Source organism: Heloderma suspectum, chromosome 7 (genome assembly GCF_057233095.1).
Source record: "Heloderma suspectum isolate Gila_16-S chromosome 7, 16-S_ref, whole genome shotgun sequence".
NCBI classification, from domain to species: Eukaryota; Metazoa; Chordata; class Lepidosauria; order Squamata; family Helodermatidae; genus Heloderma; species Heloderma suspectum.
In genome coordinates this window covers 70383482-70402860 of record NC_139464.1, presented here as the reverse complement: position 1 = coordinate 70402860, position 19379 = coordinate 70383482, and the positions used below count along the sequence as shown (strand labels likewise).

General features: G+C 42.1%; 1 protein-coding gene across 5 annotated transcripts in view; it reads left to right on the top strand.

Annotated features, from left to right (window-relative positions):
- Positions 1 to 19379, top strand: part of HELB (DNA helicase B) — a 32215-nt gene that overhangs the window by 9768 nt on the left and 3068 nt on the right. For 4 of the 5 annotated variants that reach the window (XM_084810567.1, XM_084810570.1, XM_084810566.1 and 1 more), the window contains 9 exons: positions 2544 to 3428; positions 7713 to 7893; positions 8766 to 8907; positions 9719 to 9849; positions 10517 to 10601; positions 13172 to 13231; positions 14969 to 15209; positions 15794 to 15928; positions 17016 to 17474. In XM_084810567.1, the coding sequence (XP_084666693.1) occupies positions 2544 to 3428; positions 7713 to 7893; positions 8766 to 8907; positions 9719 to 9849; positions 10517 to 10601; positions 13172 to 13231; positions 14969 to 15209; positions 15794 to 15928; positions 17016 to 17474 (2319 nt within the window). The remainder of the gene's footprint in view (positions 1 to 2543; positions 3429 to 7712; positions 7894 to 8765; positions 8908 to 9718; positions 9850 to 10516; positions 10602 to 13171; positions 13232 to 14968; positions 15210 to 15793; positions 15929 to 17015; positions 17475 to 19379) is intronic. The other variant, XM_084810569.1, reaches the window with a different exon arrangement.

The following is a 19379-nucleotide window of genomic DNA, read 5'->3' as shown; positions in this document are numbered from 1 at the left end:
TCATAGTTTCATAAGCATTATGGAAGGATCCTGTATAGAAAAACTAGCATTAAAAACTAGTGTTAAAAACTCACAACACAGTTGAGGCTCTGTGTGTGTGTGTGTGTGTGTGTGTGTATAAAATACCAGAGTCAGGATAGGTGTCTGTCTCCCTTAGTGTCTCACTTTCCTCCAGGCTATCTATATATATAAATCCCTCATTTAGCTGCAAAAAGAAAGGTTGAGTGCTGTCTTCTCTATGTTGTATGGCCCAGGTTAGCTGGATAGTAATGGGAGAAATAGAGCCTGGTCTCTGTAAAGAAGGACCTGGCGAGTGGGGGAAGGGAGTGACTTCTTCCCTTTCTTGCATAGTAGGGTCCCTATAGTCCACAAACTATCACTCTATAGACCCCCTTATCATTATGACAGATACATTACCGTTTCTGACAGTACAGATCCATTGCATTTTACTCTGAAGAAAGACAGTGTTGTCTGCTATTGCATCAAGAAACAGTGAGCTGGTACAAATGCAATGCTGCCCATGCTTTATCTATGGTTAAAAGATCTGGTGCGGGTTAGAGTTATGCAAGTTTCCAGCTGTTCCCCTCTCATAACCAAATTGCAGCTCTGGAATACAATATTTGACGTTTTAATGTGAACATTCAGCCAGGCCCTCCTCCTGTGCGCCTTCTTCCTGGACCTGCTTTGGCATCCAACATGTCTGCATGCAGAAATTTCACTTTACTAATAAGAGTGCTGTTGCATGAAGAAGGTTGGAGACAGCGCTACGACCTCAGAAGAGGGAGTTGGAGATCTGACTCCTCAGAGCCAGCATGGAGAGAATCATGCCGGCTGCCTCTCCGAGGTCAGGAAATTCTCCCCTCTGGAGCACTAGACTAGACAGCCCTCACTAGACAGGCTAAAAGTCCTATCTAGCAAAAATATAGGAGCTTAGAGAACAGGGAGGCAAAGATCACCTCTGCCGCTCCTCAGGACCTTTGAAGCTTCCCAGTTCGGGGGCTTCTGAGCAACGAGGGCACAGTCCAGAGGATTGCACTTTTACCTGCATATATAAATCCCTTATTCATAGTTGAAGACAGGGCCAGCCCTACAATGATGCGGCCTGATGCAAGCACATCAGGTGACACAGAATGGGAAGAGTGGGGAACCGTGCTGCGCTCCCCACCTAAAGGGCCCGCTGCTGCCTGGCCAGCTGGCCAGACAGCCACTCTCCTTCTTTCTTCCTCCTGCCATGCTATGCCACTGCCTGTGTTGCCCACCTGCCTCCCTGCTCATTGGCCAGCCTCCTGGCTGGCCACTTCTATCTTCTTCCCCAGCCGTGGGGGCCTCCTGGCAGAGTCAGCCAAAATAACATGATATTTCGGCCAACTCTCCCAGGAGGTCCTGCAGCTGGGGAAGAAAGTAGGGAGGAAAGGAAGAGCCGCCACCGCCACCTCGTCCGGTGCCTGCCCACCTCCCTGCTCCCCCTCTCGCCAGCCATGTCTGCCTTCTTCCCCAGCTGCAGGGGCTCTCTGGCAGAATCGGCTGAAATATCATGAGAGGTCTCAGCCGCTCCCATGGCTGGACCTCTCGCAATATTCCGGCCAACCCATCCCTGCGGCCTGTGAGTGGGGGGGATGGGACCTGCCTCCAGCACCATCCAGAAGGAGCGGGGCAGTGGTGCCCATGCCAGGGATGGCACTACCGCCTACTTAAGGTGGCAGAATGCCTAGGACCAGGCCTGGTTGAAGAGGCGTGCTTTTCAACCAATGTGACAGAAGTTTCAAAACACTGAATTTTTCAACAGTCATGGAATTACAAATTAAAAAAAAAACATTCTCAGTGGCTGGAAGGTGCCCATTGAACATCCTCAAAATTGGAGCAGACCCCACTCTTATATCCAAAGACAAGAAACAAACAAAATCCCTTCGTGTGTAACTGCTTTCATGCACAACCGCAGTTTTTTCTGCTCCAGTGTAAACCTAAGAGGATCTCAGACTTTGGTATAGTGAGAGAGCAATACCTATAGCTTCTGATCAATGCTCGTTACTGTGTTGAGGATTTTTAAAATTATTTCTGTAAATAACAGTTTTAACTGTTCTAAAGTCTTTGTGATAAATCTTGTCAATTTCAACGGCATTCATGTGTCCAGTTGGAATCAATAGGACTTAAGAATGTATAGCAGGGTATCGGATTGCAGTCTGAGGGTTGTACCCAAGAGTGCTCATCTGCTAGTAGAACAGATTTTCCCCATGCAGACCCCTGTACCCCCCACATCTGTCCCAGACAGTTGGGGGACGTCCAAAGCATATTTTCGGGGAGCACAGGACTGCAGGTGGGAAGAGGGGAAGGGAAAGCCCTGTTGTACAAGCAGAGGCTCACTTGCATGTTTGACCAAATGATTGGCTTTGGAGGTTTCTAAAGGTCTTCTGAGCTTTTGATGTTGTTTCCTTTGGTTGAAAATAGTACACCAATGCTCATATAAGGCTTCATGTTTTCTATAACTTACTCCAACACTTTGGAAATGCTATATTAAAGTAACAGGATTTTGCTTTATCTAAAAGATAATGAACAGAGAACTGCTTACTACACTCGGGGAGGCATCTTGGAAGGCCTTATGTGAGTGCAAACATCTTCTTCAGAAGATTCCTAATTTGCAGAAGAATGCATTAATAATCTATGAGAAACTCAAGCAGAGGTGTAGCCAAATGGGACATACTTATGAAGAACGAGAAGAGTTGACATGTATGGTTTCAAAGAAGATGCCTGTGGAAAATGCTTGGCAATCGCTCAAATTTCTGAAAGATGAAGAGGTAGTGGTAACTGAGAGAGAATTTGTGTTCCTCCCCAAGTTCTACAAATCTGAAAAGCAGATTGCAATGGCTGTACGTGAGCTCAGACAGAACAGTCCATATTGGTTACATGCTGATGTGGAAAAGATACTCAGTGGTGGTGCACACATTAATAACTTGAAAAACCCAGTTGTTGAGAGTAAAATAAATGATGAGGAACCTTGTGAAATGGATCAGAAGGAACCCAACAATACCTTAGATATGGAAGAGAATTGTAACAATGACTCTGGTGAACAAACTGTCAAGGAAGAATCAAAATGCGAAATAAAAATAGATCCAGATCAAGAGAGTGCCGTAAAACTAATCTGTTCAAATCCAGTGACAGTCATAAGTGGGAAAGCTGGTTGTGGAAAAACAACAGTGGTAAGCTGCCTTTTCCGTTATCTAAATGAGACAGAAAAAGAAGAAGCTAGAAATGCCTGCAGAGATTTTGAAGCTGACCTGGATGCATCTGAAGAATGGAATACTTTCAGACCCCCTTCTAATCTGAAGGAATATAGAAATGATTATCTAAATATTCTATTTACAGCACCTACAGGGAGGGCAGCTAGTCTGTTGTATAACAAAACAGAGCTTCCTGCTTATACTCTGCATCAGGTATGAATTACTTTTAAAACCTTTTTAATAATCTAGTGGCATAGTGGTATAAATTTCAATTTAATACATGTGCAAAATATTTTAAATACTTTTTACATAAGAATATTTAAAAAAAATTAGAGAACTCTTGAGTCTGCTCTAATTCTTTAAAAGCAAGCTTTTGTTGAAATGTCATTTTGTTTAAATTTCATACACATTGCAGGATTTGAAACGACATACCTCAAGATCTTGGATCCTCAGTAATCTGAGGATGTATCGGGGGTGATGATCAACTGGGGGAGTTTATATCAGCCCCTAGAACCTTAAGGGGGAAAGAGTAGAAGTCACTACCTTGTACCAGCTACTGATGCTGTTCCTCAGACAAAAGAAGGAAAACTATGGGGAACACCATACTTCATACTAGAGAATGGGAAACCTGCCACCATTTAAAGTTTCCCTTTGTGGGCCTTTCCAGTCTGTGTACTTCATTATGTGGTTGCTGGGGATCTAAACATATTTCCCATAATCGGTGACCTGGTTGTATTGAGACCCCATTTTCCAGCAGTCAGACTGTATTTTGGAGTTGCTGGAACATTGTGACTTCTCCCCTTCCCCCACTTGCACTCCCATTGGGGTCCTGAATTCTGTATAGATGGAGGTAGAATACGTGTAAAAAGTCCCTGTTACAGTGCCTGTAACAACTCTGGTGCCCAGTGGCATGCCGCTTGTGTCATGTTTGTGCCCTTTTGCGTTTTTAACCATTGATACCTAGTGCTCAACCGGTCTTCTTAAACAGACAAATCAGGTGAACACAAAAAGCTACTTTCCCCTACAGTATTGCCCTACCATCTGGTGAATCGTTATATTTGTCTATGTTGATTTCAAGTCTGTACACTTTCCCCTCTGCAGTACATGTGAACATTTCTTTTTTTAAGGGATAGGTAGGAGCAAACCAGGCTAACCCTTCAGAACATGGCTGTCACCTCTGCCAGGATTATACGCACCGACATCAATCATAGTCACATGAAAATGCACAACTAGCCCATATTGCTGCTCTAAACACAGTCTTTAGCGCCAGACCTGATAGATGGATAACACGTATTTTGCAAGGTAGCTTGTACGCAAATCAGACCATGTAAAAAGCAGGGGTCTACTTTTGTAGTCACCAGCCCCCTTACCTGTTAAGCATTCCTCCCACCAGCATTTCGTGAGGAGAGGTAGGTGTGTGCATATAGGAAGCATGCACTGCTGGGCGCTGCTGCTCACAGGTGCTTCATGTGCCTTCAGAAGCAGTGTTCAGTGCTCCCCTCCACCAAGGGAAAAGCCAGGTATGTGGGAGTGTGCGCTCTTAGGTGCTGCAGAGGGCCTTTGGGCAGTAGCACCCAGTGTTCCAGCCCACCTGTTCCTTCCCCAGAGGGAAGGTGTGGCAGGAGCATGTATTGTTGGGTGTCGCTGCCTGAAGATGTTTTATGTATCTTCAGTACGTGGTGTCCAACGCTCCTCTCCATCAAGTCTTCCCTGAGGGAAAAGCTGTGGTGACAGGGAGCATGTGCTGTGAAGTGCCACGTTCAAAAGGCTCACAGACCACCCTCACGCAGCCACATGCAGTTTTCCAACCCACCCAGTCCTTCCCAAGGGGAAGGCCAGGTGGGGAAGCAGAGCATCCTTTTGGGCACACGGTGTCTTCAGGCAGCAGCACCCCACACTCCTCCCACCCCTTCCCTGCTCTGAAACAGGAAAGGCTAGCTGAGGGTATAGGTAGAGAGAGCTCCTCACTAGAGGGTGGCACACTCACCATGGTGCCTTTCTGGGCATTTGGCCAATATGTGCCTGGCAACCATGTGCTGCAGTGGTTCCAGTCTTATCTGGCTGCTCCCAGAAGGTGGTGCTAGGGGACTGTTGCTTGGCCCTGTGGCCACTGGAGTTCCTCAGGGCTCAATTTTGTCCCCTATGCTGTTTAACTTTTACATGAAGCTGATAGGATATGGGTTAACAAGTTGAGGCTTAATTCAGACAAGATGGAGGTACTGTTGGTCAGTAAGCAAGTTAAGCTGAGATTGGGGTACAACCTGTTCTGGATGGGGTGCCACTTCCTCTGAAGGATCAGTTTTGCAGATTGGGGTTGCTTCTGGACCTGGCATTGTTCCTGGAGGTCAGGTTGTTGCTGTGGCCAGGAACACCTTACCTGAAATTTGACTGGTACACCAGTTGTGCCCCTTCCTGGACAAGGCAGATCTAGCCACAATAATCCATGCCTTCTGTGTGTTGCTACTGTAGCACACTCTGGTTGTAGCTGTTCTTAAAGAGTATTTGGAAACTGCATCTACTTTAAAACATGGTGGCCAGATTGCTTTCTGGTACACACTTTCTTGTGTGTACCAGTCTTATATTACACCAGTCTTGTATCAATTGTACTGGTTGCCAGTTTGTTTCCTGGCACAATTCAAGGGGCTGGTGTCACGTGTTAGAAGTCTGGGTTGTTCTTCCCACAACATAGAATCTGAAAGCCCACTTCCTCCCATATGAACCTGCCGGTAATTTAAGAGCTTGTTTGAAGACTCTTCTGTACATCCCACCACACTAAGATAGCTAAGTTGGTGGAAACATGGGGAAAAGCTTCCTCTATGATAGCACCCCACCTGTGGAACTCTCTCCCCAAAGAAATTAGACTGGCATCTTCTTCGTTCAGTTTTAAGTGGGCTATTAAACAGGGTGGATTGATTTAAATTAAGATTGATTTAAATCATTGATTTAAACCAAATTTCCTATTGAAACTTTCAAATATATTTCCTGAACACTAAACCATATTAATTTACACCTAAATAGATAATTATTTACACTGTTTCATTTTTAGAAACAGGCTTTGCATCTCTTTGTCTCACTATATATTTTGCATGCTTTCTTTTTTTTACCTATAGAGGGATGTCCATATAAGATCTTTCTTATGACTAGCACCCATGTGAGTTTGAGGTTAACAGCACAATCCTATTCCTGTCTACTCGGAAATATTCCATTGAGTTCAATGGAATTTATTTCCAGGCAAGTGCTTATAGGATGTGGGAACATAGGCAGAGATGCACACTGGATAATTGTGTCTCTTTTCTTTCCAATGTCATTATTTTCTGCTTCGCTCTGTCTTGGCCTAGCCTTGCCCTCATAAAAGCTAAGTAAGAAACAGAAATGAAATGGCCATGACTGATTGGTCAAAGCAAGGTCTGATAGCGACTGGGCAGACTAGAACAATTTATTTTCATTAGTTGCAAATGAAATGCCTATGTTTGGGTAGAGTGTAAATATTCATATTGGACAAATAATCAGATCGTTTGTTCATTTGGACAGAAAATTAAACTTGATGTATCTGGTAGATATGTTGATTCAGTTTAGAAAGTAACTGTATGGCTAACATGCTTATATCCAGATAATTTAATTATTTAAGTTTATATCCATATTAATCCCACCTGGGTCTTTGCACATGTTACTTTAGTCAGAGAAACAGAAACCAAAAGCCTAGAACTTTCAAGAAGCAAGAACAGGTACTTAGACTGGACAAAGTCATTTTCAGGAGATGAAAAAAACTAAAATGAATGCCCATTTTTTAAACTGAATTTCATATCAATGTATGTGAAAGTGACAGAGATATTAAGGGCACAGTCCTATGGGATTGCTTCCTGCTAAATGAGAACCTCCGATCTTGGAGGCTTCCAAGCATCCTGTGCCCTGCTGGACTGCTGCTGGCAGAGCAGGAGGAACGCTGGAGGAGATTTTTGCCTGTCCATCCTCCTCTGTTGTTTTTCTTCTAGACAGGCCTCTGAGCCCATCTAGAGAGATTGCGCTAGTGGGGGCAGGTCTGGAAAGGCCACAGGATACACCAGATCTTGGCTTCTCCTCTCCTCTCCCCTCCCCTGCCTACTGGATCACCCCCTTTTTGACCTTTACTTGATCATCTGAGGTTGCTTGCAATTTCGGGAAGCAGCCGCAGTCGTTCTTTAAATGGTGACTGCAGGGGGGCAGGGGGAGAGATTGGAACCCAGATTCTGCCTCCCAAAAGTGTAGGAGTGTCTATGGCTTTGGGAGGAAGACTCCAACAAATCCTGTGGTCCCTAGGGGAAAATCCCAGGGACCATAGGCTGTGTTGGACTCCCCAATAGGACTGCTCTGTGATTCTGTAAGTGTAGGTTTAGCATATTTATGGTGAGACAGTTGTAACTATTTTATTTTTTTAATGACAGAGAAATTTAGTATTTTATTTACGATAAAATACTAAATAATTTGGGCCGCTGTTAATCTTGCATTATGTGATTTTAGGTTATCCACAGTTATTATGCTTGGAGAGAAAAAGATGCAGAATTTCCTAGAGGATCGTGGAAATTTTCTGCTGTCAGTGTATTGGTTGTAGACGAAGGAAGTTTGGTGTCTGTAGGTGTTCTTAGCAGCGTTCTACAGCTCCTGCTCAACCATGCCCGACTTGAGAAGCTTGTTGTTCTTGGTATGTGTAAAGCAGCAGTGCAAAGTTAAGACAAATTTGAAACGAGAGCTATATTTCATAACTCATGCAAATACAAGAGAGCTGGTGTATTTCATGCTACTTTTATTTAGACTGATGTAGAAAGATGTACAAATAAGTACAGCTGGCAGCACTAAGGAAATAATCTCTAAAATCAGGGGTCTCCAATATGGTGCCCACGAGTCCCACTGCACCCACAAGGCAAGGCCAGACAGAGGTCCCTGTCAAGCTGAGGTGCCTGGGGCAACAGGGTTCATGGCGGTGAGTGAGTTTTGCTCCCACTCCAGGCGGTTTTCAACAGGGGGCCCTTTTTGCTCCCTATACAAGCCTATGGAGCAATTCCTCATAGGTTTCTATAGGGAGTAAAACCATCATCCCTGCCAAAAAACAGCTTGGAAGGGGGGTGAAGTACAGGAGGCAGCGTGCTCTCTCCTGCTCATCACCAAGAGTCCATGGGCTCTCGTTACCTGTGAACCAAATCAATGAGTTTTGTAGTCACAGCAACCCTGTGAGGCAGACCACTACAATTCTTATTTTTCAAATGAAGCATACTAATTTGCCCAAGGCCACACAGTTCATTGGCAGGGAATGGTTTGACCTGACCTTGGTGTCTCACATCAAAGTCCTGGCATCCTGGAGCATCCCACACTGCAACATTTTCTTTTGGATTCCACTTGTATAGTATAGTCTCTGAGCTGTATTATGATTGAGGCAGTTGGGTTGGTTTTTTCTTTAATGTTATTGTAAGCAGCTTTGGTGGCCTGGAGAACCTAAATGTAAAATAGACATGCAATAAATAATATGTTGCTGATGGTTCAGCTTTACTGTTGAATATAACTTTGTATTTTGTTTAGGTGATGTTAGGCAGTTACCCAGTATTGAGCCTGGTAACATGCTGGCTGATATGTTTCAGAGTCTGAAATCAAGAGGATGGTCTATGGAACTGAGAACCAATCATAGGACTGAGTCGCAGTTAATTGTGGATAATGCAACAAGGTAGGATTTAAAGAAAATACATTTGATTGCCACTACTAGTTCTGTTTTTTACAATGTTAGTAAGTTGCATCATGAGCCTCGTGTGGCGCAGAGTGGTAGGTGGCAGTATTGCAACCGAAACTCTCCCCATGACCTGAGTTCGATCCCAGCGGAAGCCGGGTCCCAGGTAGCCGGCTGAGGTCAACTCAGCTTTCTATCCTTCCGAGGTCGGTAAAATGAGTACCCAGCTTGCTGGAGGAAAGGTAGTCACGGCTGGGGAAGGCAATGGCAAACCACCCCGCTACAGTCTGCCATGAAAATGCCAGCGAAAGCGGCATCCCTCTTGGAGTCAGCAATGACTTGGTGCTTGCACAGGAGGAACCTTTCCTTTCCAAGTTGCATCACATTGACGTCCCTGTTGATTTGGAGATATATAAGTGCCTAGAACATTTGCTCAGCCTTTTACTCTTATTTTTATCTTAAGAGTTTAAAACAACCCCATCAAAGTTGTGTGTGTGTGTGGACATGTGTAAAAACAACCCTCCCCCCACAAATATTTTCACTTAAGGCTTATTGTTTAAAATTTAGTCCCACATTCAGAAGAAACCGTTCAAACAACCTAGTCCTGTTGGGATTTCATAGAATGGTAAATGCATATGCACTGAGTAATGTGAGAATGTTATTTGAATATGTTTTTGTTGTGAAATGAAATTATGACGCTTCAGTTCAGAATTAAATGATATAACAAGACAACAATAATACTAATTCTGCTAGGCAACTGAAGAATGCCCAAGTAGCATGAAACGTTTTTGTTTGTACTTTTTATACCTAGAATCTCTCAACAGAAATATCCAGTGTTTGATGCAGTGCTCAGAATTTCTGAAGAGAATAAAATGTGGCCAATGCCAAGTCCTGAGAAAAAATTTATTTTGGTTGCTTTACCTGCTGAAGATGGCAGTAACTGTAAGTTCTGGACTTTTAATGAGATCATCTTTAAGTACTGCACATAGCCAATGCATACTTAGTTGCTACAGATTCAGTTTTTACTATTGCATTGTGCAGGACTAGGATGCCTTCCGTCTTGCATGGTTTACTTTTAAAAGCAATTAAACTAGGATCCCTATGGTCCTCTGACACATGTTAAATTTAACGAAGCAAGAAAGGATATTCTTAATGGCCAAGGCACAAAAAATCTATGTTATGATCCTGAGTATGCACTCTTGCTGGGTCACACCAAATTCCACCTAGCCCAGTACACTTTGCAAGCATCCCAGCAACTGTTAGGTGCTAGGTAGACTACTCTTTACCTCCTCGTCCACCCCGCCTTAGCACTCTTGTAGTCCTAAATGACCTAAAGATACTTTCAGGTGTCAAGTATCTGGCACAGTTCATCGGCTTTCCTGACAAAACATGGAGCTGCTTTAATATTGTGCTGTGTGTGGTTGCATTTTTCTTAATGCTCCACCTTTTGCATAGCTTCAGGGCTTTATAAAGTTTGTCTAGTGCATCCTACATTGCAGTTAAGCAGTGGAGCAAGTGGCAGTCAGTAAACGACATTTTCATAGTGAGATGTATTTTTCTTTTTGGCTGTTTGTACTGTAATTAGTTGTTGTCTTTATGTTGTAATCAGATTTACAGTCTGCTGTAAAGGCTTTGCTTGAAAGAGGGCCAGGACTGGATGATCCTAAACAATCACAGTTCATTTCTTTCAGAAGGTAATAACCGTTTGTATAGACATGGAGGATCTTTGCTGGTGATTTACTAAAATATCTAGAGTTGCTGGGGAAATAATGCTGCTCATCCCTTAACTATGGAGAAGGATTTGTATATTTGCTTTTCTTATCCCTCCCTTCACATGTAGGGATCTGCCTAGTGCACCATTCCCCTGCTACTATTTAATGCTGGTCTGTCTGTTTTCAAATCTTTGTTGTGAGTGAACTCTGGTTTGTGTTGAGCTGACATAATAACTAATAGTGACTAAAGGCAGAGGTGGGGTGGAATTCTCACAGAAAGGGTTCTGGGAAGAGAGCGTGCGAGACCCTGTACCCTTAACAGTGGTTAAGGAATGGGCAGTATTATATCAGGCCACTTGGGGACAGTGCCATCGGCAAACCCAGAAGAAGCTGGTTGCTTTTTCTTTATTCTCCAGTAGTCTCTAGGTTGATTTTTCCATCCAAAGCACTGAGTACCATAGATTATACTGTCATGCTATGTAATCATCCACCTTTTTCCTTATGTATGTTGCAGCAGGGTAAATTGATTTAAATCAAGGCAATTTAAATCAGTGATTTAAATCAGCTAGAAAAAGTTTGATTTAAATCACTGATTTAAATCAAATTTCCCACTGAAACTTTTTCATATATTTCCTGAACAATGGTGCAGATCTGACCACTAAGTCATGTTAATTTACAACTAAATCAAGTATTATTTACACTGTTTCATTCTTATAAGCAAGCTTTGCATTTCTTTGTGTCACTGCATATATTTTTCATGCTTTCCTTTTTATCTATAGAGCGAATGTCTAAAATATTCCCATATAGGGTCTTTCTTATGACCCGTACTCATGCCAGCACAAACGTATACATGTATCCTCGTAAATAAGTTCAACTGGGTAAGTGGGCATAAGATTGCAGCCTTAGAATAAGAACACAGGAAGATGCACACTGGACAAGTTTGTCTCTTCTTTTTCATTCCGATGTTGCTCCTTTCCACTTCGCTCTGTCCTGGTCAGCCTTGCCCTCACAAAAAAATAGCAAACAAAGCAAAATGCCCATGACTGATAGGTCAAAGCAAAATTTGATAGTTACTGGGGTGAAAAAATCCAGTGTGAACTTGTAAAAATCCAGTATTTCAAAGCACTGATTTTCATTTACCCTGCTGTATTGTTTTTCTGTCTTAACTAGCTGCTCTGCCTTGCTTGACCCAACACCACCACATAAGCACAGAACAACAGCCCTACCTAGCCTGCGTCTTTGCACATGTGATTTTAATCCGAGAAACTGAAAGCCCAGAGCTTTCAAGAAGCAAGTGCTGGTAGTTAGGCTGGACAGAGCCATTTTCATGAGATGAAAAACTGAAATGAATGCTCATGTTTGATTGGTAGGTAACCTTATTTTTGTGAGACTGTATGTGTAGGTTTATCATGTTTATGATGAGATTTAATTATAACTATGTTATTTTTTAGTTAGAGAGAAATTTAGTGTTTTATTTATGATTTTGCTTAAAAATAAATACATTTAAATAAAATTCTGATTTAAATTTTTTAAAAACCCTGTTTTTTTAATCCATTTTTATCCACCCTGTGTTGCAATAATTTTTAAGAATAAGTTCTGATAAGGTTCCATCTCACTTTAGTGTGACCAAAAAACAGAAACCAGGATTGGACTTTGCCCAAGAACAGTTGGGGTTATGTAGATAGGGACTAGCTCAGTTTGTAATAGCTCCATTGAGTTCTGTGGACCAATAAATGAGTTGCAAACTGGGGCACAGTTAAGAGGAGGCACAAGAGGTCTAGTCTCTACCCCAGTGGTGTCTGAATACGCTCTTTTATATTTTCCTCTATAAATGAATGGCTGCCATTCCCTGTGGGGGCGGGGGAGCCAAAGCAGTGCATTTGAGGACAACATTGCATGTAATGTAACGGCCCATGGCACAAGTGCGGAGCTGCAGTGTTTCCATAGAATCCCTGCAATTAGATCTCCATGTGTGAAACACACCCATTATATTGATGAGTATTTTGTTAGCTTATAATATAGCTACAGTATGGATCATAGGCATTTGCTGTTAGACATTGTTCTGTACTTAGATGGTGGCTTAAGTCATAAACTGTTCTTACTCCTCCCCAAATGTATTTCTAGCAGGTATTGTTGGTACATCTAGCTACCCCTTTCTTTGAGCAGTCAGCAATTCTTCCATTCCCTTGCTGCGCTTTGAGCTTTAGTAAACAACTGAGACTCCTAGTCAAGGCAATGGTAGTATCTACCCTGTGATATTTTCCTTAGCCTCACAGAGTTTTAAACTAAAGTGCTTCTGGCCCATGTAGTGTAAAAGGGGGTAAATATACTTGCTTCAGCTGTTCTACCTTTTAGTGGCTGCATTAATTGTTTATGTTCTTTTCCGCATGAACAGACAGCTCTTGAAATGATCTACTGAGATGGAGCACGTTGTTGCTTTTTCAGTGACTAGTTAAAAGTCTGAGACCAGAAAATGCTTAGTTTCTGTTTTTCTGAAAGTATTACATATAATTTATAATTAAACTTAAGGTTGATTTTTTCTTATATTGTAGGAAAGACTGTGACATCATAAATGAACAATGCTGTATGCACTACTCAAAACATCCGATGAGGTATGGCATTATTTGTGGAGCTCTAGATTTATAATGTTCATCTATACCCTTTATCAGTGTTTGTGCTGTAAACCAGTTCATTAGAAGGCAAAGTTCTAAATTCAATAAAGGGAAATATGCTTGTTTTAAAATGCACTAGTTTCCTAAGTTATGTTTATACTGAAGATGTAAGTTATAAAAGTAGCTTCATGACTCTGAAACAAAAGTTGGGGGATGGTTGCTTTTACCTTTGGCCTTTCCAGATTATGCATGATCCAGATGAGGTTCCTCTACAAAGTCATAGCAGTTTCTCCAAATCAAATGGCTAAATCAGGTTGATAAGAAAGTGCAAGTAAACCATTTACCACAGCAAGTAAATTACTTACCACAGCAAGTAAATCATGGGTTATGAAGCTGGTTTGTTTAACTAACTAGAGCTTGTGATAAACTCTAATCTCTGGTTTGTACATAACAACAAGCTAAGGTTAGGGAAGCATTGAAACTAAAGCCAGGTGAAATCTATGACCAAGAAATCTCTCTCTTGGTCATAGGGGAGGGGAGAGCACTCAAGCCCAAGGCTTTGTTCAGGCTTAATCCAGTGCTAAATCATGATTTAGCATTATGTGAGAAGGTGGCCAGGGCCCCTCCTTTATCCATGTACCATTTTTAGTCCCTTTTTTAAATTTAAAAAACATTTCATTCTTTTAAAAATAGCATTACAGGTTAAGTGCTGTATCTCATTTCACAGTAGCAGGGAGGAATGAACAAGCCCAGCAAAGTAGGGTGAAGGAAGCCTACTAACTTAGTTTTATGTATGCAAGTTAAAAATTGCATCCCAGTTTTGATGGAATGTTATTCAAAGTGAACATGTTTGTTCTAGGTAAATACTTTTGGAACCACTGTGCTATTTTTGTGTGTGCAATTATTAATGCTTTAACTGAAGGAGAGATTTTCTTGCATGTTAATCCTAAACCTCTGCTTCAGTTTGTTTGCAGTGTTTTGATGCTCATCACCTCATTATTCTCATGGTGATGGCTGCTTTATTGCCTTTTCCGCTGCTTAAACTGAAGGGAGTGAAAGGAAAGGGTGTGTGGTTTTGTTGATGATTTATTATTGCTACAGCTGAAGTAGTTGATGCCACAGACCATTAAACAAAGCCACGTGGAGATCCGCTGCCAATGAGATTAGCACATTTTTTGTGTAGATGGTACTACTTTGGTTACATAAGGACTGACACTCAGAGAACTGAGATAGCTAGTAGCATATATATAGATTTGGTGGAGCCCTACTTTAAAGTACAGCATTCCTGAAAGGAACACCAGCCCTTTAGCAATAGTCCATCATTCCATGACACTCTCTCTTTTCCCTGTGTACCTATGTATAGTCCACTTCCCCACATCTGCAGCACATTTTACTAACTTCTCTCTGCAAAACCAGAGAAGAGAGTTCTCTCCCTGTAGTAAAGTATTTATAGATTTAACACATATGAAATACATTAGTGTGTTTCATTGTTTTTCTAAAGAGTGTTGTAGGAGGGCTTGGAGGCATGCTCCTCTTTAAGTTTAGTTTTAATTGTTGGCAAAGCTGCTGACAGTATACTTTCTTGGGTCATTGGTTGCACTGACATTGGTGTCCTCTAGCAAAACCAGGGAAGTACTTTTGGAATCATTGGGCTATTTTGGGAGGCAATCATTACTGCTTTAACTTGAGGGATTTCATTGTATCTTCAACCTAAACGTCTGCTTCTGTTTGTTTCAGAGACCATAAAAATAAGCTACAGTTTATGTGTGGTGACAAAATCTGTTCCACAAAAAATGCATATGTCAGAGAACTTCTTCCAAGAATCCAGTACCAAGAGAAAGACTCTAAAGGTTCTAGTCTAGACCTTCACAATGATTGCTTGGAAAGAGAAGATCATCCCTCTGGGCATTTGCAGTATTCCGTTGGAACAGATGATGATACACGGTTATGCAATGGAGAAATATTCTTCATTAAAGAGGCATGTGTTCTTTAGAATTATCAATTGGTATCAAGCTTCTTGAAAAGAGGAGGTGAACATACTTCTCCAATAGCACAGGAAGGGTCAGTTGCTTCCTCTTTTAGTCTGTGCCCATATCTGGTAGCTCAAAATTCCAGGGGATAGATATTATTTTCTGAAATGCAACACAGAAATGCAATAGTAGAAATCGTGGCATTGCACTGTAAGAAAATAAAATACCTACAAAAAACTTAACTGTCCTAAAATGTCAATTGCTCTGAATGTCACTCAGTAATGTTGGGCTGAAAAATGATAGGCGTAAGGATGAGAGAAACTTTATATATGTGTAAGTTTTGCTCTAGACGTTCAGCAGAAAGCTCCATAAGTCAACACATGAAATTATGAGGGAATACTGTACAGCTGCTGAAATTACTCCTGGCTTCTATGGTGAAGGCATCTCTTCACCATCAAGTGTGTAATTGGAAGGTAGCTAGCTTAACAAAAATGATCTTTCTATGCAAATTACAGGTAAGGGCCCAGCTGGCTAGTTATTGTGTTGCATTTATTACGTTGTTAAGTAGAGTATTTGCATATTGTGTTTATAGGATAAGGAAGTGAATGGTCAGCGTTTATTGACCATAGACATCACTGATGGACCTGAGCACACCTTGCTATATCGAGCTCTCCAGAGAAACTCTAAAATAAAGCATGCCTGGGCCAGAACTATTCACACATTTCAGGTAAGCTGTGGTAGTTCTGCTATCCTGAAATGAAATTGCTCAAATACCATAATATGAGTGGCAGCATTTATTAGTCCAAATATCCCATTTGAGAAATGGACGTAGTGCAAGTCTTCAGCTTAGCTTGTTGTGTGTAGTAGAAGGAAGCCTCAGTGAGAGTGATCAGATGTTTGTTTATTCGTTTAAAGTATTTTTATGCTACTCAGTCAAAAAAGGCTGCCGGGTTGTCTTACATCCAGTCTGTAAAAGAGAGTCCCTGCCTGCAGGACTGCAATCTAAAAAGACACAACACACACAAGGAAAAAGGGATAGGAAGGGAAGAATCATTTTTCAGGAGAACTGATGGAAAGGCCCTGCTCTGCCTCTCATCTCCCTCAGTACAGCCTGCTGAAATGGCTGCTGGTGGGGACATTTGATGGAGGACAGGCCATTCATGAGGGGAGTCTCAGTAGAACTGGTAGAATGGTCCTGCTTCCCCTCTGAGCTTCCTGTGTACAGACTGCTGGAACTGTTGACTTTGATCTTGTCATGGCATAAAGATAGACGCTAACCATCCATTGTAGAAAATACGTATGAAATTTAGAAACAGTATTTGGTGAGTCTCTACCACAGGAGTGGGCAACATGCAGCTGTCCAGATGTTGTGGCCTACAACTCTCATCAGTCCTGGATGCCATAGGCAATGATGAGGGATCATGGGAGTTGCAGGCCATAACATCTGGAGGACCACACATTGCCCACCCTTTTCTACTGAAACTATTGGTCTGAAGTCAGATTAGCAGAGCTGTTCTGGAAAAGTGAGAAGACAAGAATGAGGCAAGACCTGACTTGATGACTCATCAAAAATGCATTTGGCCCTCTTTAGAAAAGCTTGAGGAATTAGATGGGCACAAATAAAAATGGATAAGATAGCACTGAAGTAAGTTATTTGCTCTTCCTGTGGTGGAAATTTTTGAAAGGCCACTGGCAACACCTGATGAAGAAAAAGAAGGGAGGGACTTTGTAGTCCACAGACTCACTAATTTATTGTAAAATTTCTTATTTTGAAACTGCTTTATTGAAGAGTTCTTTTGCAATATTGGTTTCAGGGTTCTGAGGAAAACACAGTTGTCTACGTAGCTGGAAATTCTGGGCACCAGAACTGGCAGCATGTATACACAGCTGTCACTAGAGGACGTTGCAGGGTCTATATTGTTGCTGAAGAAGCCAAACTCCAAGCAGCTATTGCTAGAAAAAATATACGCAGAAAAACCAGTTTACGAAAATATTTGAATGATGCACTTGTGGGGAGAATTGATAATCTTTCGCAAATCTCATCACCTCAAAGGAATTGGCAGAATCAAGAGAATTACTTTGCTTCTCAGGCTGGGAATAGTTTCATTAATAAAGAGGAACCTGTTGTTTCTGACAAGATGGAAGTTGACAATGAACTGGGGATAATTGTTGAGCTGGCTGGTACTGCAGAGAATACTTCTCTTCATCCAGATGAGCGCAAAAGGCAAAGTCAATTTCCAGATGATTGCTCAAGTCCTTCAAAAATAGGTTTGGTAAGAAGTTTTTTTAGTTATACTATGGATAACGTTTTATGCACAGTGTTTCCTCTTCACTTGGAGGAACACGTAACAATTTATCTGGTTTCCCATCCAGGCACTGACTAGACTCTGATTTCTTAGTTTCTGAAAGGTGATCGCATCATATGCCTCTCAGACTCTGTCCAGGGATAATTCTTTTATTATATTTCCTTATTACAAGTAACATAAAATAGTAACGCCACAATAACCAATATTAACATTAAAAATATCAGGATCCTTTCCACAGGGCAGTTGGTGAAAGATGGCTTTGGAGGCAAGGAAAGTCCACTTGGAACAGGGGCAGGTATCTGGTGTCATCCTCATCTTGCTCTCATGGAATTCTTCCCACAGGGCAGTTGATGGTAGATGGCCTTGTAGGGGTTGAGAGGGGAAGACCACATGGGGCAGGCTCTGAGGACTACTGCCTCTTCCCCCTGCCCCATTTTTTGTATAATAATGTTCAAAATGATTTTTTCAAGAACCAAAATTCTGTCCAGACTCCCATGTGGAATGGGTATGGCTGTGGGAAAGTGAGCAATGGATTTGAGTAGTTAGGGCAAGTTAAGAAAGAGGTGTGAATCATGCCTCTTAGCATTCAAAATTAGAATGTTGAGCCATTCCCTTTTCTGCCTTGAAATTCAATGCTTTCAGACAATTTAAAAGCCCTTAAGGGCACAGTGCTATGGGTTGTACCCTCAATGATCGTAAGCCCCCAGACTCGGAGGCTTACAATTATCCTTTGCAGGGTGGAAGGAGCGACAGAGGCAATCTTCAGTTCTCCATCCTCCTGTCCTCCATTTTTCACTAGATGGTTTTTTTGCCCATCTAATGATAGTGTTTCAGAGCAGGAGGCAAGGAGGCTGACAGAGGCTCAGAATAGCTCATATTCCGGCCTCTCCAGTCTCCTCTTGTCCCCACCCACCAAAAAGCCCCCTTTCCCCCTCTCCAAGGTTGAGTTCACAATCTTGGAGGCCAGCCAGTATGGTTCTTTCCATACCGGCTGCGAGGGGGAGGGGGTCTGATCTCCAATTGTAGTGTAGTGGCGAGAGTGACGGACTGCAAGCCGGGAGATCCGGGTTCTAGTCCCCACTTGGCCATGGAAGCTCACTGGGTGACTTTGGGCCAGTCACAGACTCTCAGCCCAACCTACCTCACAGGGTTGTTGTTGTGAGGATACAACGGAGAGGAGGAGGATAATGTAAGCCACCTTGGGTTCCTTGCAAGAGGAAAAAAGGCAGGATATAAATGCAAAAACAAACAAACAAACAAATAAAATTTCCCCCTCCAAGGTCAGAGCTGGGAATCTAAATTATCCTGTGGCCCCTCAGACACTGTGTAGGGGACATCAGATTGCTCTCTCCAATAGTGAGAAGCCTTCACATTATTGTAGGCTCCTATGTAGCCTTGTAGGCCCCTTCCAACTATTCTATGTAGAGCAAAAACATTCTGTACCAACACAAAAGAAAAAAAACCCTGGTTGCGCCTAATTAAAAAAAATACCTAGAAATTAGCTGATCCCTTGTTTTTAAAACAGCAAATAAAATGAGTGTTAGGTTCTGATACTGAAGCACAGGCACACAGATAAATGGGAACAGTGGAGGGAGCGTGAGTGTAAGGAAATGGCACATTTGCATCTTAGCTTTGAAAATGTAGTTGTGACGTATCAGCGTTCCATTTAAAGTTGGTACTGTAGCAAACAGTTTTATTTTAACAAAGTAAAACTGTTCAAACAGCTTACATAATCTTTGCTGTATCCTCTTTTTTTAATGAAGCATGACTTATAGCCCTATTGCAAGCCTGCTCACATCAGGGCTAAAAATTGGGAGAGGATGTGGGGCTGGAACTATGGATAGCTGCCACAAAACACAGCAACCCTTCATT